Source organism: Carassius carassius, chromosome 24 (genome assembly GCF_963082965.1).
Source record: "Carassius carassius chromosome 24, fCarCar2.1, whole genome shotgun sequence".
Classification (NCBI taxonomy): Eukaryota; Metazoa; Chordata; class Actinopteri; order Cypriniformes; family Cyprinidae; genus Carassius; species Carassius carassius.
In genome coordinates this window covers 30539141-30556995 of record NC_081778.1, presented here as the reverse complement: position 1 = coordinate 30556995, position 17855 = coordinate 30539141, and the positions used below count along the sequence as shown (strand labels likewise).

The 17855-nt window shown below is 39.3% G+C and overlaps 1 protein-coding gene across 1 annotated transcript in view; it reads right to left on the bottom strand.

Annotated features, from left to right (window-relative positions):
- The window catches only part of LOC132103430 (igLON family member 5-like), a 180429-nt gene extending 166486 nt beyond the window's left edge, over positions 1-13943 (bottom strand). The window contains exon 1 of the mRNA XM_059508529.1: positions 13506-13943. Within this exon, the coding sequence (XP_059364512.1) occupies positions 13506-13563 (58 nt within the window). The 5' untranslated portion in view covers positions 13564-13943. The remainder of the gene's footprint in view (positions 1-13505) is intronic.
- Between the last annotated feature and the right edge of the window lie 3912 nt (positions 13944-17855).

Below are 17855 nucleotides of genomic sequence, written 5' to 3'. Positions count from 1 at the left end.
TTTTTGGGGGGGTTGTTCTTCCCTGTGTGAGCAAAGTCAGTAAGTTTTAGTTTTTTGCAAAAACAAAAACCTCTCCCAGGTCAAGCTGAGTGAAACACAACTTGAGGGTTAATCATTTTTAGATATCTGTACTGGAAAACACGAGAAAATATTTTTTTGCAGCGAGGTACCTGAAGCAGCTCTTTAAAATGCAAAAAGAGTGCTCATCTATGACAGGCATCTGGATATATGCCACTTTTGCACTTTTGAAAATGTTCACAAGCATCTCTTTCTAATCAAATTCAATTGCATTAGGCAAATAGTTCTCCAAATACTGTTTTGTGAATTTGTAACAAGCCTCGTGTGCAATTTTTATGCTCAATTTAAATACTAAAGTTTTTTTGCTTATAGTTTTGTTTAACGTTAAATGAGTAAAGTAAATTTAGCAAATAAAATGGATTTTATTAGCTGCATTTGCATAGAAAGGAGGCATATTCACTCTGAAATGAATTATGACTTTTATTTAAACCCTCACGACACACAACTAACTATTCATGAATAATAAGTACTTAGAGCTGAATTAGCATGAACAGTTGGTGCAGACATTTGCTTCACTCCATTTCTTTTAGGAAAATGTTTGCATGATCACTAGAAAATGCTCACAAACACCTCTTTTTAATCAAATTGAATTGCACTAGGCAATAGTGAAATTATATGAAGCTTCATATGGAAATGAAATACTCATGGCGAAATGCTTTTCCAGTGCATTTAGTATTTAGCTGCATTGTGGCTGATTCTTAAATACGACGTGTGGTGTTTTACTGCATTAAAATGCTGAGATGATGCAAATACTGTATGTTTCTTTAGAGAAAATTGGCAAATCAATGTAAAAAAAATAATAATAATATTTACACATATATACTGTTTTTCATCTGCTTTCCCCAAGTAACTGCAACGTTGCATTAGTAAAGTAAATTTTGCAAACAAAGTACATTCTATAAGATTCCTTTGCATAGAATAATGCATTGAATTTGATTTAGAGAGCTTAATGCTGAATTAGCAAGCTGAATTGACACAAATATTTACATCATTGTATTTATTTACAGGATCACTAGAAAAATGCATACAATTATATTTTAATTAAAAATGTACAATTAAATGTGGCATGTACATAGCAGAGATTTTTGTACATAAATGTACTGCCTAATTTCCAAAGTGACTGCAACATTAAATGAATAAAGTACTTTTGTGTGTGTGTGTGTGTGTGTGTGTGTGTGTGTGTGTGTGTATAAATAAGGTGCAGTCTATAAGTTATCAATCTTTGCTTATAGATTTTAGACTATATTACTGTACATGATCATTTACATAAATAATGCTTTCAAATAAAATTTAGTTTACGGCCTGCTTCAGGTACCTATTTTCATGGTTGAATTGTTGCTTTTAAGAATTGCTTATAGAAGAAGATGACAAAAACAAGAAGATATATGTTAAAACAAATTTGTAAATTTCACTTTTGTGAATAAAACTCAATCTATAAGCTTCACTTGCATAAAAACGAGGAGTGTTTGTGCTGAAAGGCATAATGACTTCAGTTAAATACTCAGCAAAAGCAGCACATTTAGAATCAGGTTGAGCTGGACTGTGGGCCGTTTGTAAATAAAATGCAAGGTTTTGTGTTGAAATAACATGCTAAATGGTTTAGTATCCATGGGGAAAATGTTTACAAATCCTCTATGGCTTGATTGCCTTAGCGACATATTTGAAAAAGTCTAGATCGCCAAAAAAAGCACCATCTGGCGGCGCTGTTTCCGACAGGTGTAATAAGCAACCTCAGGCTCGAAGCCCAATGTGATGGAATCAGCCCACCCTGGCAATGCGATTACGTCAACAGCTCCATCCCATTAGATGCACAGGCCAGGTCTGATGGACTTCAAGCCGGCAACAACAAAGACAAACAGATCCAAAAAAGACACAGAGCCACAGAGCCACAGAATGTGAGCAGGGCCAAGCCTGGAGAGCTGCACATGGAAAAAGATAGGAGCCAGTTTTGAAAGACGAGGCATCTGTTTCGGCTGGCAGAGGATGGATTACATTGAGCTTTCTCTGCCAGCCAACCATCTTGGTTCTGCAAAGGGGGGAGACAAACGAACACAAACCATCGCTTTGACCCACTTGCCCCACTGTGTACCGCATTAAAGTGCAGAATTGGTTATGATCTACTGAACAAGCGGTTCACCTGCTCCCTCCTGCCTGCCAACACATGATCTCCGCTTCTCTGCTGAAGTTTGTTTTCAACAGGTGATTTTGGAAAGTTGCATAATTTGATGATGCTTGGGATCTGAAATAACTTATTCCAAGGACATATCTGTACCTTAATACTGCAAATTTGGATTAGTAATGAAAATGTAGGGAAATTGTATGTTTTATTTAATTTGTTCCATATTGAATAGAAGCCAATTAAGTATGGGTGGTCTTAAAATATAAGGTTAGAGTTACATTTATACCTTTGCCAGATGCTCTTGTTTGGAGTTTATTCAAAAACAAGCGTAGGCTACTTTAAGGAGAAGATGCATGCTTTAATGATGCCTGGGAAGAGAAGCAAATTCTTTATAGGTGATTTAAAAAATATTATATAAGGTTGGTGGAAAAATAAATAAATAAATAAATAACATTAATGCATTTGCCAGATGCTTTTATATTAAGTTATTTAAATTTTGTTCAAAGACAATCATACTATAGAGACAAATTGCATGCTTAAATGATGCTTGGGAGCATAAATAATCTTTATTCCAAGAAAATACCTGTACGTTAAGGTTGCAAATGTGGATTAGTAATAAAAGTAAAAGCCTTCAATGTCGTGACACACATTAGAGCAAATGCACTCAGGCTGTTGTCAAACTAATCAAATTTTTGGGTCCAAAATGAGTTTAATTCATGATTGCATCATTAATATCAATACTATCAGCAGCTGTTTACCATTCTAACCAGTTAACAATTCAAGAGAAGATGCCAGATTCATGCGTTATTAATATTTGTCCCTGGTTTTCCGCCATAAATTTAACATGCATACAATGACATTTCTACAGTATCTGCATCCCAAGAAATGCACAGAGTAATGATTCATACCGCAACATGCATTTTATACGTCATCCACACTTGCTTCAGTTATTCCACATGAACTATACAAACCAAACCAACCGAGCTCTGACGTCAAACAGACCCGAGTCTGCAGCAAAAGTTCTCATGTGAAAGAGCCGTTAGATACCCTGCAGGGACTTATTGTGTTGCAGTGTGATTAGTATTCACCATGAAAACAAAATGTCGATGCAAAATATGCCCTGCAAGACAAACAGAACAAATGCAAATTCTCTCTTTCTCTCTCTCCCCATTTAAAGTAATAAGTCCTTAAAAGAGAATTAAAGAGATAATGATTCATGTCTCATTTTGGAACTCTGATCTTTGATATTTTGTTAACATTCTGACGCGTCTAGGCCAGTCAAGGCTGCATTATTTTAATTCGATTACATGCAGGTCGTGTCCTTTCAGGGCATCTGTATTGGGTCAAGGGGAAATGGTGATGCATGTTGCACTAAAGTGTAGGTCACATGACCTGCTCAAGGGTAAAAAACCAGGGCAGAGAACCAGAAATCTTCCAGCTACTGGTGTGCAGCCTGCCCACAATCCCACTGCTGCAAGTCCAAATAAGTCCTGGTAATGTTGAGGAAAGAAAGAGCTAATGGAACTAAATACGTTTTGAGAACAGGAACCCCTTCGCCTTTGATGTAAAGACTAATGAGTGTTTTCCATTCTTGAGTCATTTGCATAAAAGTGCCGTGGTTGGCAACGAGGTACAGGGATGGTATCAGACATGGTACTTTTTGAAACTAATAAACTCCATAGAAGAACCAATTTTGCTTCCTCAGTTGTGTTGCTTTCTTTTGAAAAGATTTTAAAAAGAATCATTTAACGAACATTTTGTTAATGGAAAGACTCAGTGGATGTTAAAGGGGTCATAGGATGCTACATGCACTTTTTACAAGTTGTATGAACTGAAATGCAGTGGCAGTGTGTGTACACAACCACCCTATAATGATAAAAATCCCCAAAATCTCATATCGAGCCGATCTCAGATAGTTTGATTGAAAGTAGTGTTTCAGCACAGACTGGACTGGTGTCTTATCTTAGACCCCTCCTGAGTGACTGTCATCAGTCCAGCATTGTTTCATCACAAGAGCAGATGTAGACAAGAATGAACCCTAAGTGATTGAGGTGTATGTTGAAGGATGTAATAATGAACATAGCAGTCGTCATTTACTCCTGAGTCCTGACATCTGAGATGCAATGGATTATGTCTGTTTCTGAAGGGAATGCTCCCCCAATCTGCCTAAATGAGTCTATGTTCGCGCAAATAATTCATGATCGAGACTCATCTATGGAGCCAAAAGAGTCTCAATAAAGATAAATGCACACACTACATTCACATATGCACACATAGGATTCATACATGCACACACATAATTCATAAATACACACACAGGATACACAAATGTGTATTAAAGGAAACATTAAAAGGAAAATGCAACAAACATGGCTTGATCTAAAAAAAGTTTTTTACACTACCATTGAGAATTTTTTATCAAACTATGTTACAGACTTTTCATTAAGAAAACTAAAGAATCTAAAACTAAAGAATCATATCAACTTGTGGAAAATGGGCTTCCTATGACCCCTTTAAAGGTTCTTCATGAAACCATCAATAGCAATAAAGAAACTTTATTTTTAATAAACTACACTCATGATTATTCTTCTGTGTTTATGGTTCCATGAAGAACTTTTAACATCAACCTAATCTTCCCATTCCACAAAAGATTCTTTATAGTGGAAAAAGGTTCTTCAGATTATTAAAATATTCTTCACACTAAGAAAAATGGTTACTTTAAGAATGGTTCATTGAAAGGGAAGAAAAATGGTTTTTATATGGTATCGCCACAAAAAATCCCTTTACCTTCATTTAAAAATGTACCAGAATATTTACTACATAAAATAACAAAAACATAGTATTACCATGGTACCATTTAAAAAAATTAAGCCATAATACTTTTTTGGTTGGTGAGGTACTGGCATCAGTTTGCTCTCCAAAAACCAAAATTATTGACAGGTAGACGGAAATATTTTCAATTTCTGATTTTTTTAAATTCAAAAATACTCGAGTTACTCGACTACTCGTGGTTCATGCTACTGTAAATGAAAAGACATAAAAAAAAATGTCATCAATAAACGCTTATTAATTCATAGCCTTATGCAACAATTACATATATAATTGTCAAAACTATTATGACATGACATATTCAAATTTTCATGAAACAGCCAGTATTTGTATTTGTATTTGTGTCTGTAACAATCACAAACATTTTCATATCTGCATTCGGATACAACTTCGTACAGTACTTGATAAGAGCGTTATGGCTATCTTTTTTTTCATAGTTATCACTGAACAAGTATGCCGTGTTAAACTAAAATAATTATTAATTTCTAAAAGAATATTTATCATGCAGGCAGAGAGATGTCATGACAAACGTTTAGTGATCATTTGAACATGACTGAATTAATTCGATGCGCACATTTTCGTTACATTAACTCTTTAAGCAAGTCTGAACAAATGTGCGTGTGCCGCGCAAACCAGCAAAAGATAAAGATGCAAACATGTAGGCCAAATAGAAAATGTATCCATATCTAAGTTGATCATTAGCCTGCTCTGGTTTTTGAGAGACTGACGCGCAGCGCGGTTGTTTGATTGGTGAGCACGCTGTGCTTATTCTATTCATTCGTTTCATATCGTAGCCTAATGTTTAAATCATTGCCTTTAAAACGTGTATGATGTATTATTATAGGTGATATTATTCTTGCCAAGTTCTGATTTCTGAGAGATGCACGGAGAGACAACAGCAATGCTGTTTGATTTGTGCTCTTTTCACTCATAAAGTTTACATTGATTCACTTCACACTCATGACTTTAGAGGTATAATATTGCGCTGATCCCCTGGCTCACCTGTTATCTAGCAAACTCCGGACTGTGTCAGCTTCAGCCGAGTATTCAGGCAGAATTATTCCTTGTCTGTTATAAATTTTTGAAGCCTTTATCCATGCCATTCGGAATAAGGTATTTGGCTTCAGGCACACCCCTATTTACATATTTTCATTTTACTTGCGACATAGATAAGGTCATAGAAAGCTACAGGCAATGTTGTAACCCTAAAATTCATGTCGAATTACAAACTCTTTGTACGCATTATGGTTAATGCATTCTCGAGTAGTCAATTGTTTCCGACAGCACCGACTGGTGGTTGAAATAGTCGATTACTCGACTACTCGACTAGTCTATGCAAGCCCGACTAGTCTATGCAAGCCCTAAAAAGAGATCTGCAGTTTATATATATATATATATATATATATATATATATATATATATATATGTATATATATATATATATATATATATACATATACTGCAGATCTCTTTTTTGCAGAGTAAAAGGGAAATATTGTGTGTGTGTGTGTTGTATAAAAACGTCTCAGGTTACGAACGTAACCATGGTTCCCTGAGAGGAAACGAGACACTGCCTCCTCTGAGGGGACACTATGGGGAACACCTCGTCGTGACCCATGTCTGAAGCATACTTTGAAAAACGCCAACGTGTTGGCCGGCGACAGCCTCTCGTTCCCTCTCAGGGAACCGTGGTTACATTCGTAACCTGAGACGTTCCCTGTCAAGGGAACTTCGAACTGCGTCCTCTGAGGGGACACTATGGGGAACAGTATACCCACGCCGCCATGCTGAGGGGAGTGCAGACCAGAATCATGGCAAACATGAAGTACCAACTCAACCATTTCACCGGGAGTCGCCCCTGGGACGGTTCGACGGCTGTTCGTGACATTATCCTTTATGCCAAGCTGAAGGCTTGGAATCACGAAAGATTCCTTTAAAGGGATACGGCTAAGAACCTAGCACTGTCTATTACCAAGTCTTGCCTGTCACAAAGGAGGGGCTCTCGTGGCACTCTGATAGAGCAGCTTGGAGATGGAATGGCCCGGGAGCAGAGCAATTGGAGGACGGAATGTACAGATGAAGTCTCGGCCACGCCTGTACCATGGCGTCCAGCCCCCATTGGAGGATTAGAGGAAGCCAGAAGGGATAGTGCGATACTCTCTCGAGCCGCAAAACCGATCCACCCAAGTCTGGCCAACCTCTCCAACACCTTGGTGCGAAGGCGCCATTCCCCGAGCCTCAGCCCCTGCCTCAGCAGGATGTCTGCTCTCACAGTGCGTCTCAAAACAGTATGTAGTACTGGAGCGCTCTGAAAGAACCGAGAATCAGTCTCCCATGAGAGGAGGACTCCGAGCTCCGAGCAGCATGCTCATAGGTGACCCTTTTTAAAAAGGGGAGCACTGCTAAACTACCGCGAGAATTGCCCACACAGCCCCCCATGTTGAGGGGCGATGCTTGAGGTGTATAACAAATACACACTGGTTGAATGAAGCCCAAGGAACCCCGGGGCTAATCATCTTAAGAAAGGGAACGAAGCGAAGCGCGTAACCCTTACCATACAGGATTTCAGACAGTGCGCAGAGTCTTGCGTGCACACTTACCACTTACGTGGATTTCAGACAGTGCGCAAAGCGTTAACGTGCACACTGACCACCATGTGGTTTTGAGAAAGTACACAGGCTTAGCGTGTGTACTGAAAGGTTACCTGACAACCACAGTATGTGGGAGCTCACATTCAGAGAGACCTGTGCAGCCTACTACCTGATAACCACAATATGTGGGAGTTCACCTACAGAGAGGCCTAGAGAGGCCAACTACCTGTTACCAGATAACCACCTCAGTGGAAACTGAAAGTAATATGGAACTCGACTCCAGGGAGGCCTGGTGAGGCCTACTACCTGACAACCACAAACCGTGGGAGCTCGCTTTTTAGTGGAAACGCACAGTATGTGGGAGCTAAATCTCCAGGGAGGCCTGGTGAGGCCTACTACCTGACAACCACAGTATGTGGGAGCTCGCCTTTAGAGAGACCTGGTGAAGCCTACTATCTGAAAACCACAATATGCTATTTAGTGGAAACGCACAGTATGTGGGAGCTAAATCTCCAGGGAGGCCTGATGAAGCCTACTACCTGATAACCACAATATGTGGGAGTCCACCCAGCCCCTCATGTTGAGGGAAGCGATGCTTGAGGTGTATAACAAATACACACTGGTTGAATGAAGCCCATGGACCCCAGGGCTAAACATTTTCAGAAAAGGAACGAAGCGGAGCGCGTAACCCCTACCGTACAGGATTTTAGAAAGTGCGAAGAGTCTTGCGTGCACACTTACCACTTACGTGGATTTCAGAAAGTGTGCAGAGTGTTGCGTGCACACTTACAACTTACGTGGATTTCAGACAGTGCGCAAAGTGTTCACGTGCACACTGACCACCATGTGGTTTTGAGAAAGTACACAGGCTTAGCGTGTGTACAGAAAGGTTCCTAAGCATCGCAGAGGCGCTGGATCGCATGGGAGAGGTGAGCTCCAACCCTCAAGCGAGGGGAGCATCACCTGAGGCAGTACATACAGAGGAGTCCATAACTACCACCTCCCCGGATGCGCCAAGTGGCCAGGCGGCCCCTCAGGGTGACCTGGCCGGACATCCATGAAATTCCCTGCAGTGCTGTGCCAATTCTGATGATCAGCCAGGCTCCTCGGGAGGGGGGGTGGGATGGACAACCGCAGAGCGCTTGCTTCCCCCGCGCGGGTCTCACTCCGGGGGGGGGGGGGGGCGGAACCCACGCGGCACAGCCGCCTACCGAGAGCCTGTGATCTTGGCCACCTAGCTTTTTCCAGAGCACTGTAAAGGAAACTCACAGACTTTGTTAGTAGACATATAACCACCAGCAACATAACATCCATAAGCAGGTAAAGCAAGGGTTACATACTCACCCACCCTCCTGTACTGGAGTCCCGCTTGCGGGTCGCCCCCTTCTGGTCTGGACCGTCAGTAAGGCAGTTACTACGAACATAGAACCAACCAAAACATCATAGGTCCAGGAAAGGAGACTGTTATGTGAGAAACTTTAAACCTAGCCTCGATCAGGTGGAGAGCTGGTGGCTACAGGGGAATTAGGCAGGGGAGGATAAAAACAGAAGTTAAAACAGAGGTTAAAAACATCCGGAGCTACTAGGTTTTTCTATCGCTCTGATCCAGACGAGGACGCTGCCTTGTCTGAATCACATCCCTCAGACCCTGCTTACCTCTCCGTGACCCGCAGTTCCTCTTGCCCCTGCCCTTAGGCGGGGGAGGAGCGCGAGCCGCGACACTAGCCTTCTGCGCCCGTCTACGATCCTCAGATCGAGATGGGCCAGGACCCCTTTGTTGTTCGGGCTCGGACCTGGACCTTCGTGGAATGAAGGATTTAAAGGCAGCTGAGTACGTCCTTGCCTCCCTGAACTTTTCGACCACCATCTCGACGGAAGTACCGAAAAGCTCAGAAGGCGAGACCGGAGCATCGAGAAGAAACCCCCTTTCTTCCCTCCCGATGTCTGCCAGGTTCACCCACAGATGTCTCTCCATTACCACCATGGCCGCCATAGACCTGCCCATGGTGGAGGCGGCCTGCTTGGTAGCCCCGGAGAGAGAGGTCTGTGGTGCGGCGCAGCTCGGCTACCTGGTCAGGTGAAAGGCCCTCGCCTGTGTCCAGGTCCTTCAGCAGGTCAGCCTGGTAAGCCTGAAGCACTGCCATTGTGTGCAACGAAGCCACAGCCTTACCTGCTGCCGCGTATGATTTGCCATTTAAGCGGGATGCATCCTGGAGGGGCTTAGATGGCAAAGAGGGAGATTTAAGAGAGGACGTTTCCCCCACAGAGTGATAGCTAGCCAGCGTCTCTTCTACAGGGGGCATCCTCTCATAGCCGTTTTCGTGCATGCCCTAGATATTTGCATTACTCGTATGCTGAAACCGATGGGTGCGAGAGGAAAACGGCCTTTTCCATTACTTTTCGACTTCTGCATGCAAGTCAGGCAAGAATGGAAGGCTCACCTGGGCTGGGGGGCTATGGTCAGACGAATAATGCTCAGAGGTGAAAGGAAAAGTCCCTCTCTACACTCCTCAGCGAGATCCACCTGTGATCCCCACGAGCTCATTCTCCTCGGCAATGGTGGGTCCTGAGCCGCGGGATCCAGATGGCTGTCCCTCTTTCCCCGAAAAGAGAGACAAACGAGAGCGGAGCTTTTACACAGAAAAACGCTCGCAGTGCATGCGGATTGCCCCCTCAAGGACATCGCGCGCCCAAACAAGAGACGCAAAGAGTGTATGTGTCATCAGGAGTCAAATAACGCTGACACGGATGCACACACTGTCTAAACGCCTTGCTAGTGGATGCCATGATAATAATAATAGATCGCTCTTACCGTTTTGGTCGTTTCTCCGATGCACGCTTCAAACAAAACAGTCATTGAAGACGAAGAAGAAAAGTGACGGGTCCTACGCGCGCGTATTTATAGTCGCGCTGGTAGTGATGTCAGAGGCTGTCGCCGGCCAACACGTTGGCATTTTTCAAAGTATGCTTCAGACACGGGTCGCAACGAGGTGTTCCCCATAGTGTCCCCTCAGAGGACGCAGTTCGAAGTTCCCTTGACAGGGAACAAAGTGTTTCAGTATTTTTAAAGCGAAGCCAAATCATTAACTAAAAATATATTATGAGGTTGGAGGTATAAAAATATATATTTATGCATTTGGCAGATTCTTTTTTTTTTTTTTTTGCCACATACTTCCGATTTCACACTTCAAAAGAAAAAAAGAAAAGAACCAGCTGACAAAATTATTCAAAAAAAATATATAATAATAATAATATATATATATATTTTGGTTAAACAGATACTGCACTTAAAACTTGGATGGAAGGATGGATGGATGGAAAAAGAAAAAAAATAATAAATGTTGGAAAGGCCAGCAACTGTGAGCGAGTGTAAATTATGTGGTCAGTACATATCAAATTATCAGATGCCTGAATCAATTTCCCTTGTGCAGAACTGTTGAATTGTAAAAAAAAAAAAAAAACACATAATGGGTTTCAGACAGATTTTCCCCTGAGCAAACATCATCAGCACTGTTGAGTCTAAGGGAGAACAAACTCTCAGGGTGTCTAGTTTACCCCTCCCACCATCCAAAACACACGCTGACATGAAAATTAAAACTAAAAATGCTCTCCACTCACACAATGTTGCATGTCCTTCAACATATCCATTTTGCGAGTTTTGCAACGATAAAGGAACAGTTCAACCAAAAAGGCAAATTCTGTCATTATTTACTCACCTGCGTTCTATTATTTTTTCCAAGGAACACAGAAGGAGAAATCTACAGGCACAAAAATAGCTACATGTAGATTCTTCCAAATAAATAACAGAATGTACATGTTTGCATGGGCTGTTCCTTTAATCTCATGTTGATCTGTGCATCAGCAGCATTGTCGTCAAATAAAATAAATAAATAAACAACAGTCGATTTATGCAAAATCTTCAAGAGACATTTTACACATCAGAAATTTGGTGCCTTCATGAAAAAAAAAAACCTAAGGGCTCATAAGGGCATAACATCATAAGTAAGTATTCATGCATTCACCGCACACCAAGAGCTATTATTCCCTCCCTGATGCCCCATGTATTCTCTGACAGATCAATACTACAACAATAGAACTCCAAACCCATACGAATAGCACAGCTGTGTGTAGTTTTCTTCATCTTTCTGAAATTAACCATTTCACCAAGAATGACTGTCTCAGAACAAGCACAAAGATGAGAGCTAGGAGTCCATGTCAAACAGAAATCACACAACACTTTGTCAACAGCTACTGTCAAAACTGCAGCGACACAACATTTGTTTTTGCTACGAGATTATCATCAGGTTACCATATCACCTTTTACTGAAAATATATTAAGCAATTTGCATCATCCATTTCAGATTGAATCAAAGCAAAGTAATTGCATGTAGAGAATATTCACAAACAAACGGGTTGAAATGAATATCGGGACATCTGCTGGATCTCTAAAGAATAGCCACAGACAACAACAATACATCATTCTCTGTTCAACATTAAAATTATGAATTACAATAAATTCTTACAATAAGATATGCTAATATAATAACTATAATTATGGCAATATTAATATAACCACAACAGCATCAATAAAATATTCATGAGTCACTATTAATATGGAATTATTATTGTTGTTTGCATATTGGACATCAGAAAAATAGCCATTATTCGTTTCTAAATATCGGTTGTACCAATAAATGCCAAATGGTGGGTCTCTAAAGAATATCCACCAATTACACTACTATCTGTTCTAGAAAACTACTATCTACTATCTACTATCTAGAAAACTACTTAAAATAACAATTAATATTAATATAATATATGCTAATATAATATACAGCAGCAACAAGTACAGCAAGAATCGAAACAATAAAGTCGTAATAATAAAGTATTCATGATGAATCACTAGTGTCATGGTTATTTCCTTATTTTTAAATGAATATTGGATATCAGCCATTTAAAAATAAAAATAACATTATTGGTTTGTGAATTTCAGGTCTGCCGATAAATGCCATGTGCTGGGATTTTTTTTTTTTTAAATCACCAACTACACCATTACACTATTGTCTATTCAACATTATGAAATTATTAAACTATAAATATACACATAAAGAACCATTAATATCTATATAATATATGCTGATAAAAAAGACCATGACTGTGACAATATAACAAACAACAGTAAAATATTCAGGATATCACCAGTCTAATGGTTATTTAGTTATGATTATATGCATACCAGATGTTTACAAATAAAAATAACCATTATTGGTTTATGCATATAGAGGCTACTGAAAAGTGCCACCTGCTGGATCTCGCAAGTATAGCACCCAATAATGGCATTGCACCTCTATGCAAAGCAATTGTTGCCATATATAATATAATTAAATCAAATTAGAATAAATATAAAAACAACATAATTAGCAATTAAATATGCACATGCATAATAAGTTATATTAAAATTAATTGAGTAATATGAATATATTAATACAATTAATAGTGTAAAATAATTGTATTTAATACTTTATATATATATATATATATATATATATGTTAAACAGCTGTTTTGCATATTGGTTATTATCGGGCACCTAAAAAGATAAAAAAATATTGGTGTCAGTATCTGTAACCCACTGACTTGTTACACACAGAGAGGAAAGCCGTCTTTTTTCCCCTAAGTGTTTATATGCAGAACTCGTGTGTTGTGGAGCGCACTTGTCTCTATGATTTGATCACACACGCATGCACAAACGCACACACACATGATTCATTGGCAGGTAGACCCCCGGAGCCGCATTAGTATTCCACTCCAGGTCCCAGTAAAGAATGAGGCAAGAAACGAGTGAAGAACATGTTCTCTACAGAAGAATGCTTTAAGAATTGCAACTTACCTTTCCACAGCAACGCCAAGAGCAAAGCGAGCGCGAGTCGCAACATTGCGCAGCTCATGTTTTGAGTTGATTGTTTGTTATTTCTGTGTCAGTTATTGCAACAAACAGTCCGTTTTTATCTTCTGTGAACGGGAACACGCATGAACCGTCCGATGTCCGTCTGTGGGTCCTATTTCATGAAACGTCCGCAGTCTACAAATCTTCCAAGTGTAGCCTATCAGGAGTGCCACAAGACGGGTCGATTTTCCCAAGTGACCCTTTGCAAGGAGACCAAACACAATCTGTTGGCGTTTGGAGTGCCAGAGAATATATAAAGTAATCCTTGCGCGAAAAAAAAAATGATTATGTAAACCTCTGATTCCTTGCTTCAATACAAGAGCATCCACAGAAAAAGAGACGCTTAGTGGGATGCTCTAACGATCTGTTCAGTGATTCAGAATCACTGTGCTTCGCTTCAGAGCGGAGCACGAAAGAAGCGTCTGATGGACAGCTCAAGGAGAAGCTCCTCAACCAATCAGCGAGCGTCAAGGAAGTGGGCCGGACACCAAGAAGGAGATTCGACCAATCGTGAGCACAGATGGGCGGAGACTCTAAGAGCGCTATGATAATATAAGGTGATTTATAGCACGCTCAGTGCACTGCAGTACTGGAGGAAAGGTGTTTGCGTGGACATGCACATTAGTGCTTTATGTTCTCTACTGGGAGAGGTGATTTGCGTGGGCAAACTTAGCAGAGAAGTGTTTAGAAATAACGCACTTGATTTATTGGATCGTTCCTAAAGTGCAGTACATTTTTGTGCCCCCATCTGACTTAATAGCCTAAATAAAATATCAAACTCACAATGTTTGAAGATGAAAAAAACATTAGTTGCAAATCGGTTTCACTACTCTGGTTTAAATGTACGTTATTATTTCTGCTATGTCCCAAACTTCTAAATTAAAAAAAAAGGTAATTTATTCAGAAATGTTCTTAGTATTTAAATGCTTAAAATTTATGTTTTGATTGGAAATAAAATTATTGCTGTGGGTCTCTCAGTCATGCTCTTAGTCATGACATCATCCTTCAGGAAGTGACGTCATTTTGGAGGGAAAATTGATTTTAATAATTCTTTGATGTTTTGTTGTATCAGTTTGATTGTTGGTCCAGTCAGTCTTTCTCTGAGCAATCAATTATCATTTATGCATATTCATGTTTATTTAAAAAAAAAATACAGAGTATAAGCATAAAGGCCCGCCTGAATGCAAGTGCTGAACTTGATATTATGTTTTATATTATTACATGGAAACAATGTTGACTTTGGTTGTGGTTTTGAGCTGTTGATGGTCATTTGGTGGGGATTTTCACACCGTTCTCTCACAAGGTCAATGGCTCTGGAGAATTGTGCTCTAACAGGGTGTTGACTGTCATCTGTGGTTTGATGGCTGCCCTGACTGAAGTGAAGGGACGCTGCGACAGCATTTGAATATCAATATATGAATTCTGTATGATTGTGAGTTGGAGTTGAGCTTTTAAAGGGATAGCTCACTCAAAACTGTTTTCACAAAGTCATTATTTACTGTCATTTCAAGACGATCTGAAGGGAGTATTGCGGGCGACATGGCCATGCACATATAAGTACTCTATTCAAAAGATAAGTAACTCTTTTCAAAAGATATGTCTGTGCAGGCTCTAGTTTGACTTCTAATTCAAATGTAACTGGTTTATGATTGTAAAGTGCTTTGAAACATTTCACCAATGATTTCCCTGACAAATGACAAATTGCACAAAAATTTTAAGCATAGAGATTTTATAAGCCTTGCCACGACTTTTAATAATTTTGTCCTGACACGTTGTATAACTTTTTTTAAATGTGACTACTTGTTTCAGAATGTTCAGAGAACATTCAAAATGTTTGCCAAATGATAAAATGGAATGTTTCCTTAATGTTAACGTATCACTGAGAATTTTTGTAAAAACTGCATGTTTTGAATATTCTGAAATAACGTTTTCATAACTAAAACATATTTTGTGAGATTGAAAGTTGTACTGAGTTTCACATTGTGTTCATGCAGCGAATCAAGTTCTAATTTTTTCTAATTGATTTGAATCATCTTGTCTTCTGTTTTGTTGTGTATTTGAATGAGTTCATATTTTTTTTGTTTGTTTTTGACGCTCAGAGAAAGATTTCAACAGAGCAGATGTGGTATAATTTTCATTTCAAGATTGCCATCTGAACGCCAGTGTCCCTCATCCATTCACAGTTCTTTGTGACAGCCCAAGAACTTTTCAAATGCAATCACATTTTCCGATAAGTCTCACGATTCTACGGTGGTTCCACTCTTATAGTCTCTGCAACCTGCTTTGGTTTATCATTGTCATTTTTCTGTTGAAATTTGTTGACGCCCACATGACTCCTCCAAGAGCAGCATCATCAAGACAGCACCACACACTCCTGATATTGCTCTGGCTCAGACTGCTCATATATCTGGAGAAGGATGTCTGTTAACAGTGGCAAGTGCTCGGCTGGCACATTCAGCTCTGGAATGTTACCTGGATGCTGCCCAGTATTTGATTTGTTTATTTATTTTTTTGCTTTTATATTAAAGACTTAATAAAGCCATCCAAAAACTGGAGAATTATTATTTTTTGGTTTTGTTTTTGCAAATTATATGTTACTTGCATAAAAGTCACCTCCTTTACAGAATAATGGATTTTCTGGCCTGTTTTGAAGACATTGACTGAACCAAAAAACAGTGCAGTTTCCAAGTAATTTCATACTGTGACAAAAATATAGTGCATAATCAATTTTCACCAAACAATTACAATTACAAATGGCAAGTTACACCTGAAATTACACTGAAGTACATCTTAGAAAATTGTTCCCCCTCAGTGTAGAATTAAAGTGAATCAAAGGCCACACAGGCCATGCATTCTTCTTCTTCTTATTATTTTTTTTACATAAACTCCCTGCTTATTATTCTCAAAATAACCCAAGAGAAATCTAAAATAACTCTAATGCAAAAATTGCTCTAATGCATTGTCTATAGATCATACTAACAATAAATAACTAATATCCTGGCACAATTTTCGCAAATGTTTGCAATACACTGAAACAATGAGATTTACAATTACTAAATAAAATAATTAAATAAATAAAAAAAACATAAAAAAGAGTAACACATTGAGTTAAACATGAAAGTCTGAAACGGTATTTTCTTCTACTCTTTCTTCTAACACAATGAAATCATTTCAAACTCAAATCAATATTTCATGTTCATAGGTTTATGCATTTGGTAAGTAGCTGTATAATATGTGGGATAATTTACAGGCAGCCAGTCATTCTAATAAAATAAACCTTCAGGTTCCTGATCATGCTGTCAGGCTCTTTGCAATAATGACTGACTGACATCAAACAAAACAAATACTTCAAAACAACCATCGCTTCTGGACAAAAAAAAAAAGCCTATATATAATCCATAATAAAGCCTCCTCCAGTGAAAAAAGTGAAAAAGTCCATCTCCTGTTGTGCTCTCACATCAAAATCCACCCACTTATTTGTTAAGAGCTGTTTTGGACTCTTTTGGCTTTTAAACGGTGCTTGATCGGTGTATATTTCTCTCTGGATTCAGACCAAATATGGACTCATATTTTTAAAACGGTTAAAGTTAAAACAACATTTTTTTCTTACAAACACTCATCTTTTGGCTTCTCAAGACATTAACTGATGGACTGGAGTGGTGTGGGTTACTTGTGATGTTTTTATCAGCTGTTTGGACACTCATTCTGACGGCACCCATTCACTGCATAAGTGAGCAAGTGATGCAATGCTATATTTCTCAAAATCTGCTGAAGAAACAAACTCATCTACATCTTGGATGGCCTGAGGGCGAGGACATTTTAAACACATTTTCATTTTTTGGGTGAACTGTTCCTTTAACACTGCACGTTTCTGCTCATGTCTCTGAAATGTCTGAGCAATAGTAATAGGTTTTGCTCAGCAAGAGTAGAAATTGGAGGGAACATTGCTCACCGTGTCTGGTTAGATGTCATATGGTGGTCATGAGTGACCAGATGCTTGAGCAAGAGCCCTGGCTTTAAGACAGAGGTCAACTTCATCAGCACCGGACCGTATTCAGCTCCAGCCACATTCAGCAGTTCAGTATTTTAACACTTTAATGATAATTGCCCAGCAGTGTCTTTCTCAAATCTTGTCAAAGCTCTATTAACTATTTTAAATGATTACTTGTTCGCACGGAAAGTGTTATACTGCAGGTATGCTGCGAGTATTTTTCCTTGACAAAGGGCAGTACATGTTAAAAACAGTGTTTTCGCTTAAAGCCAAGAGTGAATTAGCTGTTAGATACTGGAGTC